This window comes from Primulina eburnea, chromosome 8 (assembly GCF_022965805.1).
Source record: "Primulina eburnea isolate SZY01 chromosome 8, ASM2296580v1, whole genome shotgun sequence".
NCBI classification, from domain to species: domain Eukaryota; kingdom Viridiplantae; phylum Streptophyta; class Magnoliopsida; order Lamiales; family Gesneriaceae; genus Primulina; species Primulina eburnea.
In genome coordinates, this window is record NC_133108.1 from 7,401,687 (window position 1) to 7,418,335 (window position 16,649).

Below are 16,649 nucleotides of genomic sequence, written 5' to 3' on the forward strand. Positions count from 1 at the left end.
GTTTCAGTTTTACTTGAGATGTTACTTGGTTAATCTGCCAGGATAAATCAGCAGATGTTCGTAAAGCTGCTGAAACATTGTTTAATGAAATATTGAGAGTTTGTGGACAAGAAATGGTATGTGGATTGCTACTGCTTACCGGAAGATCTTTGATTTCCCACAGAGATCGTTGTTTGGTCTCACATATTCTTTTTGTAGGTGACCAAAAATTTGAGAGATATTCAAGGGTCTGTTTTAGCTATTGTCAATGAGCGATTAAAGCCACACGGGGCTTCTCAAGGTATATAATTTCTTCCAGCCTCCCCACCTGTCTTCTTGAGAAGGAAAGAGCTGTTTTGTATCTTTTAGATGCTTTTTCTTAGCTTCTTGCTGGATTGCAGTAAGTTTTGAACCTGGTTGGACAGTTCCTTTTGGATCGACGTCCAAAAATAGCTTGAAGATCGGAAAAGCCAATGCTTATGGTGATCGTGCATCACAACATGGAAACAAGGCCGCTCCTACAGTATGTTTTCAATTGATTAAAGTGCTACTTTTTCATAAATTAACATACTGTTTGAGCCAAATTTGGTCTGTCCAGAGAACTATTTCTACAAAGGGCTCAAGACAAGAGTTAGTTACGTCCGTTCAAGACATCAACTTGCAGTCGCAGACTTTGCTCATTGTTAAAGATTCTAATAAGGTATATATTGTATACATGGTGAAAATTGATTCACAGCAGCTTTGGTGACCTGTGCGCATGCTACCGATATGTATTGTTTGATTCTCGTGCAGGATTATAGAGAGAGAATGGTTGTTCGCAGATTTAAGTTCGAAGAATTACGTTTAGAGCAAATTCAAGATCTTGAGGTATGTTTTTTTTTGTGTATTTATTGCTTGGTTTTGGTTCTTCACACTGGAAAATTTCTGAAGTTTTATTTTACTTTTCGACTGATAATCATTGTGAACCAAAATATAGATTTATGCCACATATTACCCGTATGACAAATTGATAATTGTGAATAACGTGTTCAATGAAGTAAAAATAAAACAAATTATACTTTTTTCAAAACCTACATTTTAATCCAGTGTTTAAGTTTGCAACTCCTTGTAGTGTCAGTGTGCAACAGCTGGTGATCATGTCTCTCATGTAGGGATATGATATCACTGCCTGATGAATTACTTACTAGTCTACATATTATATTTCTAGAGAAGTTATCACTGGTTTCTTCTTATGTTTCATTAGAATGATCTCATAAAGTACTTCCGAGAGGATTTGCATAGGCTGCTGTTATGTGCGGACTTTAAGAAGCAAGTAGATGGAATTGAGATGCTGCATAAGGTATTTTTAGTTTCAGTTTGTGGTTCTACTAACATTTATACTGATTGGGCCTCTTGAAATTGCATTCTTTCTGCGTTGCAGGCTCTTCCCTCCATAAAAATGGAGGTAATTGAAGTCTTGGATGTACTCCTGAAGTGGTTTGTCATGAGGTTCTGCGAATCTAATACGTCATGCCTATTAAAGGTATAACCTAGTTACACAGAAACCTGTCAGTAATGATTACGGCATCAACATGACTGGTGGCCTGTGCATTAAGTTTAATTTATGCTGTTCTGGCTAATATAGGCTAAAATATTTAGTTCTGTTTTTAAGTCCGACCTGGTGTTATACTAGCCGAACTACGAGACATCTGAAAAAACAGTTCTTTTTTAAATGTGCAAAATTAAAACAAGAGAAAACCAGTCCAAAAATTAGAAATTTGAATTAAAGAAGATATGTCAATACATAATTTTGCTTCTGAAAGAGTGAACTTACTTACTATCAGGAGTTTTGGCTCTCTAGTTTTGGTGATCATCCTTAAATTTTTCAATTTTTACTTTTTTTCTCTCTTTCACTTGCAATGATGTTGATCCTTGGAGATTTTGGTTTACTAGATAGATGGATCTTTACTTCTAGTCTTGATAAAAGTAAATCATTTTTCACTATTTTGTTATGAATAAAATTTGTGCATGCCTAGTTGTTAGAAGTTATAATATTTTGAATTATTTCCAAGTGATCAAATCCTTATGTTGTTAAACATACTAATATATAGACCATTTGGCTAGAGTATCAGTTTAATTATTCTGATTTTTCATCCATTTTTTAAACTGACTTGATGTCATTCCTGCTCTTTGAAAATGTTGATAAGGTTCTGGAATTTCTACATGAACTTCTGGACATGTTGAAGAATGTGGGCTACACAATGACTGAAGCAGAGGACAGCCATTTTTCTTCCCTGTTTGGTTGAGAAGGTAGTAGACGAGTAGTTATTTTAGTTATCTGTGGAAGATGCGTTCATTATGCATTGTCTTTAATACTTTATTTTCAAGGCTATTAATACATTTGGTTGCTTCCAAAAAAATTATTTGAAATCCTTTGATTTATTCTTTTCCGTTTTCGCTGTAATTCTTGTTTATAATATCAAGTTTTTATGCATTTCATTTTCCTTCAAATCCCATCTTAACCACAATGGATCGTGGGTTGCAGTCTGGGCATAACATTGAAAAAGTACGAGAGAAAATGCGGGAACTGATGAAGCAAATAATCCACACTTATTCCGCAACAAAAACTTTTCCTTATGTTTTGGAAGGCTTGCGTTCTAGAAATAATAGGACACGGATTGAGTCTGCTGACCTTTTTGGATTCTTACTGGATAATTATGGAGCTGAGGTAATTTTTTAGCAAGGCTTGTTGTAACGTCCCAAAAATTATAAAGTCCACGTGAACCACATGAATGCAAATTATTAAATTTCTTTAGTATTTTATTAAATTATTTTAAAGCAATAAATGCATATTTATTTCATTAAATTGTGTTTAATTATTTTTATTCATTTTATGCATAATTATTGCATGGTAGAATTTATTTCATGAAATTTTAAAGGTTCATGCATTATAGATTTTTTAAGTTGCATTTTGAGCTCGAACGAGGAACGGAGACCGGAGAACTTTCAGGAAAATTATTTTGTTACATGATTTATTTTTATAAATTAAGTTATAGTGTTTTTAAGGGTATTTCTCAAAAATGAGATTTTATTTGAGGATTTTACCCGTATGATTTTATTTTTAACAGTACACAAATTTATCAAATCGGAGGACTTTTTAAGGGTTCGGCTATTATTTTCAAAACTTTTTCAACACGAAATATTTTACAGGAGTGTATTTGAATTTAATGGACCTACTTTTAAGCTTATTGAGCTTAAAACTCTTTTTAAAAAAGTTAATTAGCAAATTAAGACCCATTAAGTTATTTGTTAACCATTAAATAATACATAAATTACCATTAACCTAAACCTAATCATTAGCCACTCCCCACCAGCCGACACCCACCATTTCAGAAACATATTCTCTCGATTTTCAGAGTATTTCATCAAGGAAGCTTCGGTCTCCTCTATTCTTGCAAAGAATAATTCTTCCGGCGTTCGTTCTTCGACCTCCTCGCGTTTATACATCATCAGGCACGCCTTGTATCATCTTTTATGCATCACACTCGTTTTATATGCTGATGATTGTATAATACACGAAAAACTTTCGATCTATGCATGTGTGTGTCTCGGTGTGAGTTTGGCGTATTTTTATTGCACGTTTCTTGCGGTGCTCACGTTTTATTTTTCTTTTGATGTAAAGGGAACTGCCGAGGGGTGCTGAGTGCTGTTAAGGTTGTGATTATGATTTCTAAGGGCTGTGGTTGAGGTGTGTTAAACTTTAGTCGAAGAACGATCAAGAGTAGGCGGGATCGGAAGTTTGAGGAGTAGATCGGTTGTTGGGGTAGTCACGGCTGTGCAAGGGCATCTCGAGACCTGGAACAGATCATGAGGGGTCTGAATCATGGTCAAGGGGGGGGGGGGGGGTTCGAACACAGCTGGGACAAGACGGGAAGCCGCTCGAGCGTTGGACGTGGGGGTTGTTCGTGTATGCTTCGCGAGGTGACAATTCGGCTGGTTTCTGCATGTGCTGTTGCAGCAGCTTTTAGTGTTGTTTTGGATTAGTTTAGAAGGTTAATTAGGGTCCTAATGGTGAGTTTTAAAGGTTGGACAGTTGTAGAAGGGAGGACCGAAAGAATTATGGTTTGGGGTCCATGTGTTGTAATGGGATTTCAGGAAAGGGGTGACAGAGAGTTAGGTGGATTTCTGAAAATTTCAGCCGTGTGTTTAGGGGCTAATGGCATGGTTTCAGGAACATTTTAGTGTTTTTAGGGTATGGTAAAAAGTTGGGAAATTTTCGGGTGAGTTTCGAGTTGATTCGGGTTAAAACCGGGACTCCGGTCCAAGTTTAAAACGGATCGATTAAATTTTGTTTTAGGCTTGAATTTATGTCCAGGAATATTTTTAAAAATGTTTTTGGACATATTAAGGAGTTTGGTAAGCTCGGGTCAATTTTAGAGGTCCAGGGTTAAAACGATAATTTTTGGGTTTCCAGGGGCAAAATGGTCATTTTGCACCCGGGGTGAGATTTTGGTCCTGGCAACGCCCTGAGCACAAATATATGATATTTTAAATGTTTATGCAACATGTTTACGATTTTGACGCAATTATGATAAATACGGTGCATGCTTGGTTTAAAGGAAAAATTATGTATATGCATGTTTTTATTAAGTGATGAATATGACGACACGTTTTGAAGGAAGTGATTTAGTTGTGACTAACACGATGACACGATGACATGATTGGAGATATCGTGAGGGAAAAAGGCCCCAGAGGGAGCCCGTTTACGGGAGAAGGCCCCAGAGGGAGCCCGACGATCGTATTTCCACTGACATGATATGATGACATGATAGGCTCGGGCTCAGTTGACGGGTGAGAGTGTCGCTGATGTCCCCTGCCGCCGGGTACCGCGGTTACACGTAGATGGATCCATCGACTGACATGATGACATGATGATACGAAAGTCACAGCTAATGAACGGAATTCAAATTAAGATTTTAACACGTATATGCTGATACGATGATACATGCTATTACCATGTTTTGACATGTCACGATTACGCATACGATATGATAACATGATGGGACATGTTTTGACACGTTACGATTTTACACGACATGCTTATGTTAATGTTTTTAAGCTCATTAAATGTATGTTGATTATGCTATTTTTCACTGTTGTGTGCTACGTATATGTACTTGGTATTACTGGTACAGGTGTGTTGAGTCTTTAGACTCACTAGGCGTGTGTGATGTAGGTGAGCATATTGATCAGGAGACAAGAGGTGCCGAAGACTGAGTAGGCAGGCGGGATGTGCGATGACACGACCCGAGGACCATTATTTTTCCGCATATTGATTCACGTGTTTTGAGAGTAGTTACACATTTTTATATATTGATGAAATTAAGATTTTTATACGTTTATGTTTACGTTGATTTTGGATGACGTTAGTTATTTTTAAACTGTGTCATTCTTATTGGCAAATAAATACAATTATTTTAAATTTATTTTGTAATTACGAGCGAGAAAAAAAAATATTTCCGCACTTTTAAAACGGTAGACGTTTCACTTGTGTTAGGATTTAACAATATTTTGAGTTTTGATTCATTACTATTTTGACATTCTTTATTTATCCCTGATCAGATAAGTGGGCAATTAAAATCCTTGCAAATTGTCGCAAGTTTAACTGCTGAACGAGATGGAGATGCTAGAAAGGCTGCTCTAAATACTTTGGCCACTGGATATAAGATTCTTGGTGAGTTTTATATCTTTATTATTGCAATTAGAAAGGAAAATTTCATTATTAACAATGTCCTACAGTTTGTAGCCGTGTCTTAATCTTTCGATATGAGTGTAGAAGAATGTGATCGATTATTTTCGATAGGACCAGGCTTAGAGAAATTATTTTATTCATTATTTTTTATGCTGTTAGGACCAGGCTTAGAGAAATTATTTTATTCATTATTTTTTATGCTGTGAAAAAGCCATTTGGCACTTGGGTAACTTAAAGATAACTTCTGTACATGTGCTTTCTGAGTGCTCAAGTGTACACGCAAGCTCATATATCATCATGAAACTAATGGTACACCCAGTAAAGAAACTATCTATTTTCTATGATTTTTACTGTCCGCGAAAACGTAAGCGCTCTTGGTATGTTTTGCAGTAGTGCTTGAACATCACTCTTGTAAAAAAAAGCCTAATTCCTAGTGGCCTACGAAATATATATGCATCTGTGTGTGTGTTTTATAATCTTATACAGTTGTTGCTTGGAAATAGATAGAATTCGCTTCTGACCATACATTTTGAAAATAGAATGGAAACTCATGAATATGAAACACTATTATTCGAGTGACATCTCTATTTTTTTTTTCTCCTAACAAAGTGCTTTTGTTGTTTCTTTACCCAGTTTTTGTCTAAATCTTTTTGTAAATAATTTGTCTGTCAGGTGAAGACATTTGGAGATATGTTGGTAAGCTTACCGAAGCACAAAGAAGTATGTTAGATGATAGATTTAAGTGGAAGGTTAGTACATGATTACACTATTATGCTAACCGTTGCCCAATCTACGATTATTTGTTTTTTCCCGTCCGTATACTTAATTCATTTACTTGCAATTCCCAGGCTCGGGAGATGGAGAAAAGGAAAGAAGGAAGGCCAGGGGAAGCCAGGGCTGCTCTGAGGCGTTCAGTGAGAGATAATGGGTATGTTTTATTCATAAAGATGGCGCATGATGATTTTGGTTATTTTAATTTTTGAGTTATTATGTCGTCATATCTGATTAATAACCCTGAGAGTAGTTACATTCAACTCTCTAGGTGTGGTGAGGAAATTTATGCGACGGAAGAAAATGACAGATCATTTGAAATATTTAAGTTTGTATATCTTAAAAATTATTACTGATCTTTTTTTAAAAAGGGGCTCACTAAATAAAATACCAGTAACCAACCCACATGCTCATTGGATGGCTGTTGGATACGTGTTTGGTTTAACTATATTAAATTTTAGATATTTTTCATTTCTGAAGTATTTTTTTCCCACTGTCCCAGAATTTGGTCATGGAATAAAAAAAGCCATTGCTCTTATGCTCGAGTAGTTGGTAATGCTTTTGTGATCCACTCAACTGAAGGAGGAAGATTTTGGATTTCTTTGGTTTTGTTTTGGGAGTTTTGCAGAAATAAAATATATTCTTAATTTTTTTTAAAAGAAATAGAATTACAACGGCAAATGTCAAATCATATAAGCAATTATTTAATAAAATTATTTTAAATTTTGTGCTGGGAGAGATGTGGGGAGGTAAAAATGTATTTTTTGGAATGATGAAAAGTTTTGAAAATGAGGATAGCGTTTGTTTGATTTTGGGCTATGGAAAATTGTTTCCTTAAAATGAAATAAAACCATTCGGTGGTCGCTATTGTTTGTACTTTTTGACGTTGCAACTTTGTTATTGTATTATGACCTCCCAGATCAGATTTAGCTGAGCAAAGTGGGGAAGTCACTCGCTCTGTGGCTGTCCCAATATTTAGCAGGTATCTGATTCTAGTTATCTTGTTCAATCTGAAGGAGGATATGCATAACCATTCACTTCCCCTTGAGCACTTCATATTCTTATAATCACCTGCTTCTTTGCTTTCTAATTATTTTTGTACCCTAGGGAGAGTTATGGTCATCTTGAAGTTCAAGCAGATAAACTTCCAATTCATCAAACATATTCTTGTATGGGTCCCACAGACTGGAATGAAGCTTTGGATATTGTAGCTTATGGTTCGCCTGAGCAGGTTTGTTTTGAGTTCCTATGTTGGAGTACCTTGAATGTTAATTTGAAAGTGCATTGGTACTGTCATTTGTTCACTTGGCTTCAAAAGATCATCACCCTTACCCTTGCCTTTTCTTGTTTCATTTAGTGTTTGCATTAAGTACCTTTAAGTGAGTTAACTCTACAATCTCTTGCATAGAATGTCAACTTTGACCCACTGCATATAAGATGTAATCTAGATTACATGACTGTACAATCTGAATTTTGACGGCATTTAATAGCCATGGATATAGTATTTGTCTGACTCATGAATGCAATTTTGTCAACAGTCAGTTGAAGGAATGAAAGTTGTGTGCCATGAATTGGGACAGGTAACTGCTGATCCTGAAGGCAGCAGTATGGGCGATATAATGAAAGATGTGGATAGACTGGTCTTATGCTTAGCTAAAAAGGCAACACCTTGTTTATTTTCTTTTGTTGGCAGTGCCTCCTATTTTTATTCCCTGTGAACATCTCATTTATTTTGTTTCAGATAATGAAGACTTTTGACTTTAGTCTCAATGGTGCCTCATCAAGGTCTTGTAAATATGTCCTGAACACTCTCATGCCGGTAGATGCTCTCCTTTGTCTTTCATAATTTTGCATGTGGTCCCTCCTGCTTTTGTTCTTGGTTGAGCCGTTGAGCGTATAAATGTGAACGATTTGGTTTAGAAAGCTGAAAATCGAGAAAAAAAATCAAATTAAATAATTTAGCATAATGTACGTTTTTCAAATCACTATTGTCGATGCAGATTTTTCAAAACAGGACACTAGCTCATGCTGTCAAGGAAAGCACTCTTGATAGTCTCATTACAGAACTGTTGCTACGGCTTTTGGATGAAAGGGTTCCACAGATGGATGATGGCAGTCAACTTTTAAAAGCTTTGAATATACTTATGTTGAAGATTCTGGTAAAGCTTGATAATAAAATTCATCTACAAGGCAATAGCGGGTTTTTTTATAATTAAAATACTTAATATTTGATCTTCAGGATAACGCCGACCGTACCTCATCCTTTGTTGTGCTTATAAATCTCTTGCTACCACTTGATCCATCAAGATGGCCATCTCCAGCAGCAAATGAGTCCCTTGTTATTAGAAATCAGAAATTTTCTGATTTGGTTGTTAAATGTTTAATCAAGCTCACTAAGGTGACATTTACTGTTTAATTTGGTGATTTTAACAACTGTCATGAACTGATGATCTCTTGCATAAAGTGCAAAACTAATAATGTTCTTGATCAGAACGACATTTATTTTTACTTATTTGTTTGAAACCTGGTGATTTATCTGCACCACTTAATATGGATATAGGTTTTGCAAAGTACAATATATGTCATAGACCTTGATCGAATTCTTCAAAGTATCCATATATGTCTACAAAAACTAGGAATGGATGAAATATGGAAGAGGTACTAACCTCTCTCCCAAAGTAAAAACATTTTTTTCCTAGCTTGCTGATTATGTTATTGGTGACTGAATGTTTATCATTTACATACTTTCACATTCTTACTACTCTTTGCCTTATGAATTCTCCTTATGTTGCACATGTATTGTTGCATATGTATTTACTATTTTCCAATATAACTTCTTGATGTGTGTGCAACATCAAGAATTGGCTGCAATATTTAAGAAAATTGGTGACAAACAAACTAGCTCAATTGGTTTGTATGAACTATATCGCATTACTCAACTATATCCTCAGGTAAATTTTTTGCAATACCGGAACAAACTTTTAATCTGTCATATATTAGTTACTTAGAGATGTCCCTATATCTTTATAATTTATTTCAACGTTTATTTAACAGCAATCTCTAATTCTTTTGGTTTCAGGTTGACATTTTCGCTCAACTGCAAAATGCCAGCGACGCTTTTCGAACTTACATTAGAGATGGTTTAGCACAAGTCTGGATCAATTTTTCTAAAAAAGGTATTCGAGAATATTGCTTGAACATTTTTGCGTAATGTTTAGTTTCATTCTCTGGCAGATGGAGAGAAATGCTGCAGCAGGAAGGACGCCTTCGAGTGTACCCTTGTCCACTCCACCGCCAGTGATGCTCAACCCTTCTCCAAGATTTGGAGCTCTATCTCCTGTAACTACAGACTCATTGAGCGATTCAATGAATACAAATACAAGAATCGATCCCACAAACTTCACTTTACCACCATCATATGCTGAAGATGATCGGTCTGTTAATACCATCTCACCAAGAGGTTCCACTTCCGATCAATCAGGATTCCAGCATTTAGATGAGTCAAGAACTGACATACTACCATCAGGTATATAGCTTTTCTTAAATTTGTTATGAACGAACAGAATTCTGCTCAATTTCTCAAATTCAAGCTCAGTCTTAAATTTTGAGCTTTTATGCTTGAAATCCGGATCAGTTTGGAATTCAAATTCAGACTTGATTCATGTGGTTTTATTATTGAAATTTATTAATCAGATGTTTAAATATGGGTCGAAGTCAGTTTATCATATTAGTAAATTTGAATAAAATAATATGGGCATGAAAGTGTGTTTAAACGTGTTAGAGGTTGGCTTGTGTTCAATAAAATCAGGATGACAAATAAAAATTCTAAATGACTCGAAAAGTGGACGAGCTATTTGATTTGTTGGAATCCTAGTTACGAGCATGGCCGTATCATGCTTCAGTGAGAATAAGATAACCTTACAATTTATTTTAACTGCAGTTACAAACGGTACATTGGATGCGATTAGGGAAAGAATGAAGAGTATCCAATTGGCCGCAGCTCAAGTGAATCCTGAGCCGAGGAACCGACCACTGGTACAAGTAAATGGAAATGTTAGCCATCCATATGGGGCGGAAGGGCAGAGTGCCAGTAATTCCACGCAGAGTGGTATCCTTCCTATGGATGAGAAAGCGTTGTCCAGCCTCCAAGCTCGTATGGAGCGATTAAAGAGTGGATCATTCGATTTTATGTAGTAAAACTTATACTGAGCTTTCCTTGGTGATTCCTTCTTGTCAGCAGTGATGTTAATGTTAAATGGCAACTCGGAGAGGCAAATCCTCTTCATTGATTGTATATGCAGGTTCTAGGCACATGAAGGTGGCATACAGAACTCCTTGTGTAATTTTGACGCGCTAGTATTGATTATAGATAGAGTCCGAATTTTGTGTAATTTTTATGCGCTGGCATTGATCTTAGATAGAGGACGATGTGTCCTAATGCTGTCATACTCGATACGTGTTTATTGATGTTTGTTATTTGTTGTTTCTTGCTCTTCCTTTGGTGATGGGGATAATAAGATGATAGTTAAATCTCGATTTTATGACAAGGTATGGTATAGTTTAAAGCGAGCCGTGGATAGATGGGTGTCTTTGTGAAGTACTATACTATGCTTAAATCTACAAAACAAATGAGTTTAATAAATGTGTATCAAAGAAGAGTATATATTCAAATAAAAAACTATAATAAATATACCTGTAAAATGTATAAAGTACTTGTGATTTCTTGTTTTCCTTGATCCAGATGCAGAACTAAACTTGTGATATAAATATGCAAGTACTTCGCTTGTCCAACTATAATTACGAACGTTATGCATATCTTGCAGAAAATGTACAATAGTTAGACCACACAACTTTCAGAATCAGGCTGTATACAACCACCGATAACAAACAGCAGAACACATCAGGAGTATTGTGTCACTTATATGTACTGTTTTCATAAATTATTGTTTGTATACAGTGTAAATACATAGTAGTCAACTTTAAACTATTAGATCTCAAGTCTGTCTGAAGTAGTACAAAATCTAACCAATCATAACAATAAACCTATCATACAGTATAGTTGCGAGATACATCAGTCTCGATGATAGTGTCACTGTCAATATTAAGCCTCCAAATTGATGCAACATCTTGCAGTGTGATTGTTGCTTCGCCAATTCGAAGGTAGAAAGCATGAGTTTTTTCGGCGTCAATTTTCCACAAAAGCAGTTATCAAATTATTATCATAAATACAATCATCACAACAGAGAATGTCGTAAAATCTCATTTCATGTAAACAAGACCGAACATGATGGTGTAGTATACCACATTTTTGCTTGTAATGAAAAGAGTCGTGGCTGGAGAATTTATGCTTCTAAATATAAAGCAGACAATATATTTGCGATTTGAAAATTCAATTTACAGCATACATGTGGTGAGAATAATCTACGTAGTAGAGGACATGCTAGAGCATATGCAACATGGATAGCCAATGAGGTGAAATACAAATTGATAGGAGAGCCTTTTTATCATCCTTGTTCAATTCGAAAAAACTTGCAAAGAGATTATAGAGTAGAGTTAAACTATCGCAATGTGTGGAAGGGCAAAGAGTTGATGATGCATGATATCCATGGCACAGATAATGGATGCTACGATAGACTAAGATGGTATTGTTGTGTTGTTCGAGAAACAAATCTTGGAAGTGTTGCTGAGCGTGAGATTGAACCCATAACTAATAAATTTAAACGAGAGCCTTTTTATCATCCTTGTACAATTCGAAAAAACTTGCAAAGAGATTACGGAGTAGAGTTAAACTATTGCAATGTGTGGAAGGGCAAAGAGTTAGCGATGCATGATATCCATGGCACAGATAATAGATGCTACGATAGACTAAGATGGTATTGTTGTGATGTTCGAGAAACAAATCCTGGAAGTGTTGCTGAGCATGAGATTGATCCCAAAACTAATAAATTTAAACGACTTTTTATTTGTTTCCAGGAATGTACAGTTGGTTTTGTTACTTGTTGTAGACTGTTACTGGTTGTAGACCGTTAACTTTTTTGGATGAGACTCATATAAAGAATAACTATAAAGGTTGTATTTTACTTGTTGTTTCGAAGAAGCCAATGATGATCTTTTCACAATTGCTTATTCTATAGTAGATGCGGAGAATGATATTAATTGGGAATGATTTTGTTATCATTTGAGAAGTGTTCTGATTTCATATCAAAACATTCCTTTCAATGAGTATACTTTTTCTTTGATAAACATAATGGGATTATCAAAGCAGTTAAGCTAATATTTACACGTAGTCATCAAGCGTATTGTTTGAGACATTTATGCAACGTTTGGTACGAGGGTTAAGGTAGGATAAAGAGTTGGTTTTGAGTCTAAGCCCATGTTTGGTTCATTTTTTACTAAACTCATTTTATCATGTATACAAAGGACTAAGTTGTACTAAAGGCAAAAACTTGTGTGAGACGGTCTCACGGGTCATATTTGTGAGACGGATCTCTTATTTGGATCACCCATTAAAAAGTATTACTTTTTATGCTAAGAGTATTACTTTTTATTGTGAATATGGGTAGGGTTGACCCGTCTCACAGATTATGATCCGTGAGACGGTTTCACATGAGACTCACTCTGTACTAAATGTGGACAATTAAACCCACCTACAACCTAAGGACTAAGAATCCTTATTTTAAATACTCATATTATTCCTAAAATACCCTTTGCGTTTTCCTTCCATAAATTTTTTAAAACAATGTTTTTATATATTTATGACCCATTTCCTTTGCTTGATAATAATTTAATTTTTTTTAAGAAAATCGCTTTTGCGTTTTGTCTACAGTAGTCGTATATTATATTTTTAATATTTAATATAATAATAAAAATATGTTTACAAAACATAATATTGGAAGGGCAATTTTGTCAATTCATCAAAAGATTATTAATTATCTCATTCTTAACAATCATACCAAACATAATATTATTTTATCATTATCTACTTCAATCATTCTTTTTATCATTTCTCTCTTAATCATTTTATTATTTTATCCTTCAAACCAAACGTAGGCCTATTAGTTGATAATTTTGTGAAGCAGGTAAATAGTCTATTATTTACTTTTATCTAGACCAATTTGATTTATTTTTATATAAATATATGTTTTTAATCTGATTTTTTATCATTATAGGTGTTGCGAAGCTATCCAAAATATAATAAAAAACATCGGTATCCGGTATTCAAGAAACTGGTGTATGCTCCATCTGTGCAGGAGTATGAACAACATATAAACAATATAGAGTTCATGCCACTTGCTAGGGATCTTATTGTAAATTCTGAGCCACAGACTGGGCAAATGCATTGTTTCTTAGTGATAGATGGGGTGTTATAAATAATAACATAGTCGAATGTTGGAATAATTGGGTTAAATCAGCTCGGTATCTCCCTATTATGGGTATGATGGACCATATACGATTGCAAATCATGAATATGATGCAGCGTCGACGTGAAGCAACATCGACGATGGTTAAAGAATTAAGTCTGAAAAAGGAGAAGGTTGTTGCTAATGTATATGTAGAATCCCGAAAGTTGAGAGTGCACTGGTCTTGTAATTGGAGGTTTGAGTTGATGGTGAAAAATCATTTGCTATTGATTTAATAGGCATGACTTGTTGATGTAGATATTGGCAAATCGATAAGTTTCCATGCAAGCATGCATGCGCCACTATTGAGTCGAAGTCGATGTCATTTTATGACTTTTGCAACATGTATTTCAAAATTGAAATGTACTGCAAGACATACAAAGGAATTATTAATCCCACCCCAACTTTTGACACTAATGAGTCTTATCTTGATGATGAAAATGTAATCAATGCTCATGATGTTAGGAGTCAACCAGGCCCTAGGAAGACTAAGAAGATACCGTCGCAAGTCGAATCACGTGTGTCAAAGTGTAGTCATTGTCATACGAGAGGCCACAACAAACGTAACTGCAAAGAAGCTATAAACTAGTTGTGAATGTTTCACGAAAATGGTGTTTCAATCTTTTAATTATTGCTAAATTCTTACAGTTAGTTTCTTTCAATATTACTCTATTATTGTTTCTGACTGACACCTGAAACATTTTTCAACACTTCCACAAGAAAAAGAGAGTGCTAGAAGGGGAATCAAGCATGGTGATACCTGTGAGAAGGCATACACATTCGAGTGGAAGCATTGGTGGTTAATGCATTATGTGATTGTTTTGTTTTTGAAGGCATACACGTTCTATTTAGTGTTATTTGCATTTGGAAAGTTTGTTGCTTCATGTGTTTACTTTTTAGGTTTGGTTTAAATGGTGTTTCTAAGGGCTCATATCAATTTCAAACGAAAATTTGAGTACGAAACTTTCTTTATTGAGTATATTATGTGTAAACATAAGTACATATATCAAAATATTGGGTATATTTTGAACACGAGAAAACTTGAATATAATACAGATTTCCCAAATTTATGTCGAAATTAGAAATAATTTACTCATTAAACATTAATTAATTAGTTTCAGTACTATCTCCATGTTTTTGGAGGTTTATTGACCATAATTGTGTATGTAACTGAGATTGTGTGTATATATCATTATATGACCTACTTTACATGGTGGTCTATCGAAGATATATTGTACTCAATTCATGTGTAATATGTGCTCGATTAGTAAATTACCATACTCAATCGAAATTTGTTTGTACCTCGACATTTGCCACAATATAACTTCATCCAGAAATGAAGTGTTTCTTAGCATGATTAATGACCAACTCTATGTGGTGCTCGATCGAATATATATTCTACTCAATTCATGTGTATTGGGTGCTCGATTGGTATTCAAAATAAATTTTCATAAAGTTTTAATAAGTCAAATGATATTCAACATTGACTTGTGTTTCTTAGCGTGATTATATGATATACTTTACGTGGTGCTCGATCAAAGACAAAATGTACTCAAGGCATGTGTATTGAGTGCTTGATTTGTGGGGACCCAAACCTAATTCATATTCTTAAATAGTTTTTGGGATTAACTGGATCAATTAAATATATGGGTCTATTTTTTAAAAAAAATACATAAGTGCGCAACCGATGATAATCAAGCTTATATCGTATACAAGATTAAAATAAATATCTACATCAAGATCCATAGTACAAGTCTTGTACAAAATAAAACCATAACATACTAGTGTTTATCAACTACAAGTCATATATTGAACAACAGCTCTACTTCTAAGCTCGGATCTCCACTCTAATCTCGATCTATCATCTTCTTCTCGATCCTGATCCTGTCCCACCTATTGTCATGCTCACATACAAACACAACAACAGCCGGATAACTCCGGTAAGAATATAATTCCCAGTATAAACAACGTATACATGCATTTCATATAAAAGCATATACAAAAACATAGAACATTTACCAATAGCATGTATCATAATCTGAAAACATGAATCGATCTAAAACTGTAAATCAAACTTTTTGACTCTTAATCTCTGAATCGAATCTTATCTAGGGATTCCGGTTCCCGGACTTGGGTACATTATATCGAATATCTACAATAGGAGTCGATCTTCTCCTACGCACATCGATATAAACTGAAAGTCCAATGACTTGGCACCTCTGCCAAAGACTAGGCACATCTGCCCAAAGACTAGGCACATCTGCCCAAGACTCTTTTTTAGTTTCTATCTTCTTTTCTCTACTTTTCTATAAATCAATATAATAAGCAAACACATTCAAAGAATACGAAGGTATTAAAACAATTACAAATAAGAATGTGGTTTTGGGAAACTCAAGTCAAATCTACTCGAGTTATATCTCCCGGTCTAACATTAGTTTATACCTTTATTTTCTCGGGGTTTGGCTATGTTCTGTCTTTGAAAACTTCAATACCAATCTGGAATAACATCTGAGACGTAAAATATCAATATACAACTCAAATCAAGACATGATTGATCAATCTCAATCTAATTCTGTTCCGACGGCATAACATCGCAATCTCGATATATCTCAGCAACTCAATACCAACAGATAAAACCATATCTCATAATCGAAAACAAACACAATATGATATTCTCAAAATATGTATAATCTCAATCAAATCAATCTGAAAATGATAACAATTCCATACGGTATCCGTTCTTCAATCCGGTTCGATTCTACGATTAT

General features: G+C 34.9%; 1 protein-coding gene across 1 annotated transcript in view; it reads left to right on the forward strand.

Moving 5' to 3' along the window:
• LOC140838949 (protein MOR1-like) overlaps nucleotides 1-10,967 on the forward strand; it is a 70,307-nt gene extending 59,340 nt beyond the window's left edge. The window contains 24 exon segments of the mRNA XM_073205578.1: nucleotides 42-116; nucleotides 199-280; nucleotides 381-502; nucleotides 578-679; nucleotides 772-846; nucleotides 1,223-1,318; nucleotides 1,400-1,501; nucleotides 2,166-2,234; nucleotides 2,236-2,268; nucleotides 2,504-2,686; nucleotides 5,581-5,692; nucleotides 6,383-6,459; nucleotides 6,559-6,638; nucleotides 7,401-7,463; nucleotides 7,589-7,712; nucleotides 8,020-8,142; nucleotides 8,223-8,300; nucleotides 8,482-8,640; nucleotides 8,721-8,879; nucleotides 9,042-9,139; nucleotides 9,213-9,432; nucleotides 9,561-9,632; nucleotides 9,716-10,007; nucleotides 10,422-10,967. Of these exon segments, the coding sequence (XP_073061679.1) occupies nucleotides 42-116; nucleotides 199-280; nucleotides 381-502; nucleotides 578-679; nucleotides 772-846; nucleotides 1,223-1,318; nucleotides 1,400-1,501; nucleotides 2,166-2,234; nucleotides 2,236-2,268; nucleotides 2,504-2,686; nucleotides 5,581-5,692; nucleotides 6,383-6,459; nucleotides 6,559-6,638; nucleotides 7,401-7,463; nucleotides 7,589-7,712; nucleotides 8,020-8,142; nucleotides 8,223-8,300; nucleotides 8,482-8,640; nucleotides 8,721-8,879; nucleotides 9,042-9,139; nucleotides 9,213-9,432; nucleotides 9,561-9,632; nucleotides 9,716-10,007; nucleotides 10,422-10,675 (2,850 nt within the window). The 3' untranslated portion in view covers nucleotides 10,676-10,967.
• Nucleotides 10,968-16,649: the final 5,682 nt, after the last annotated feature.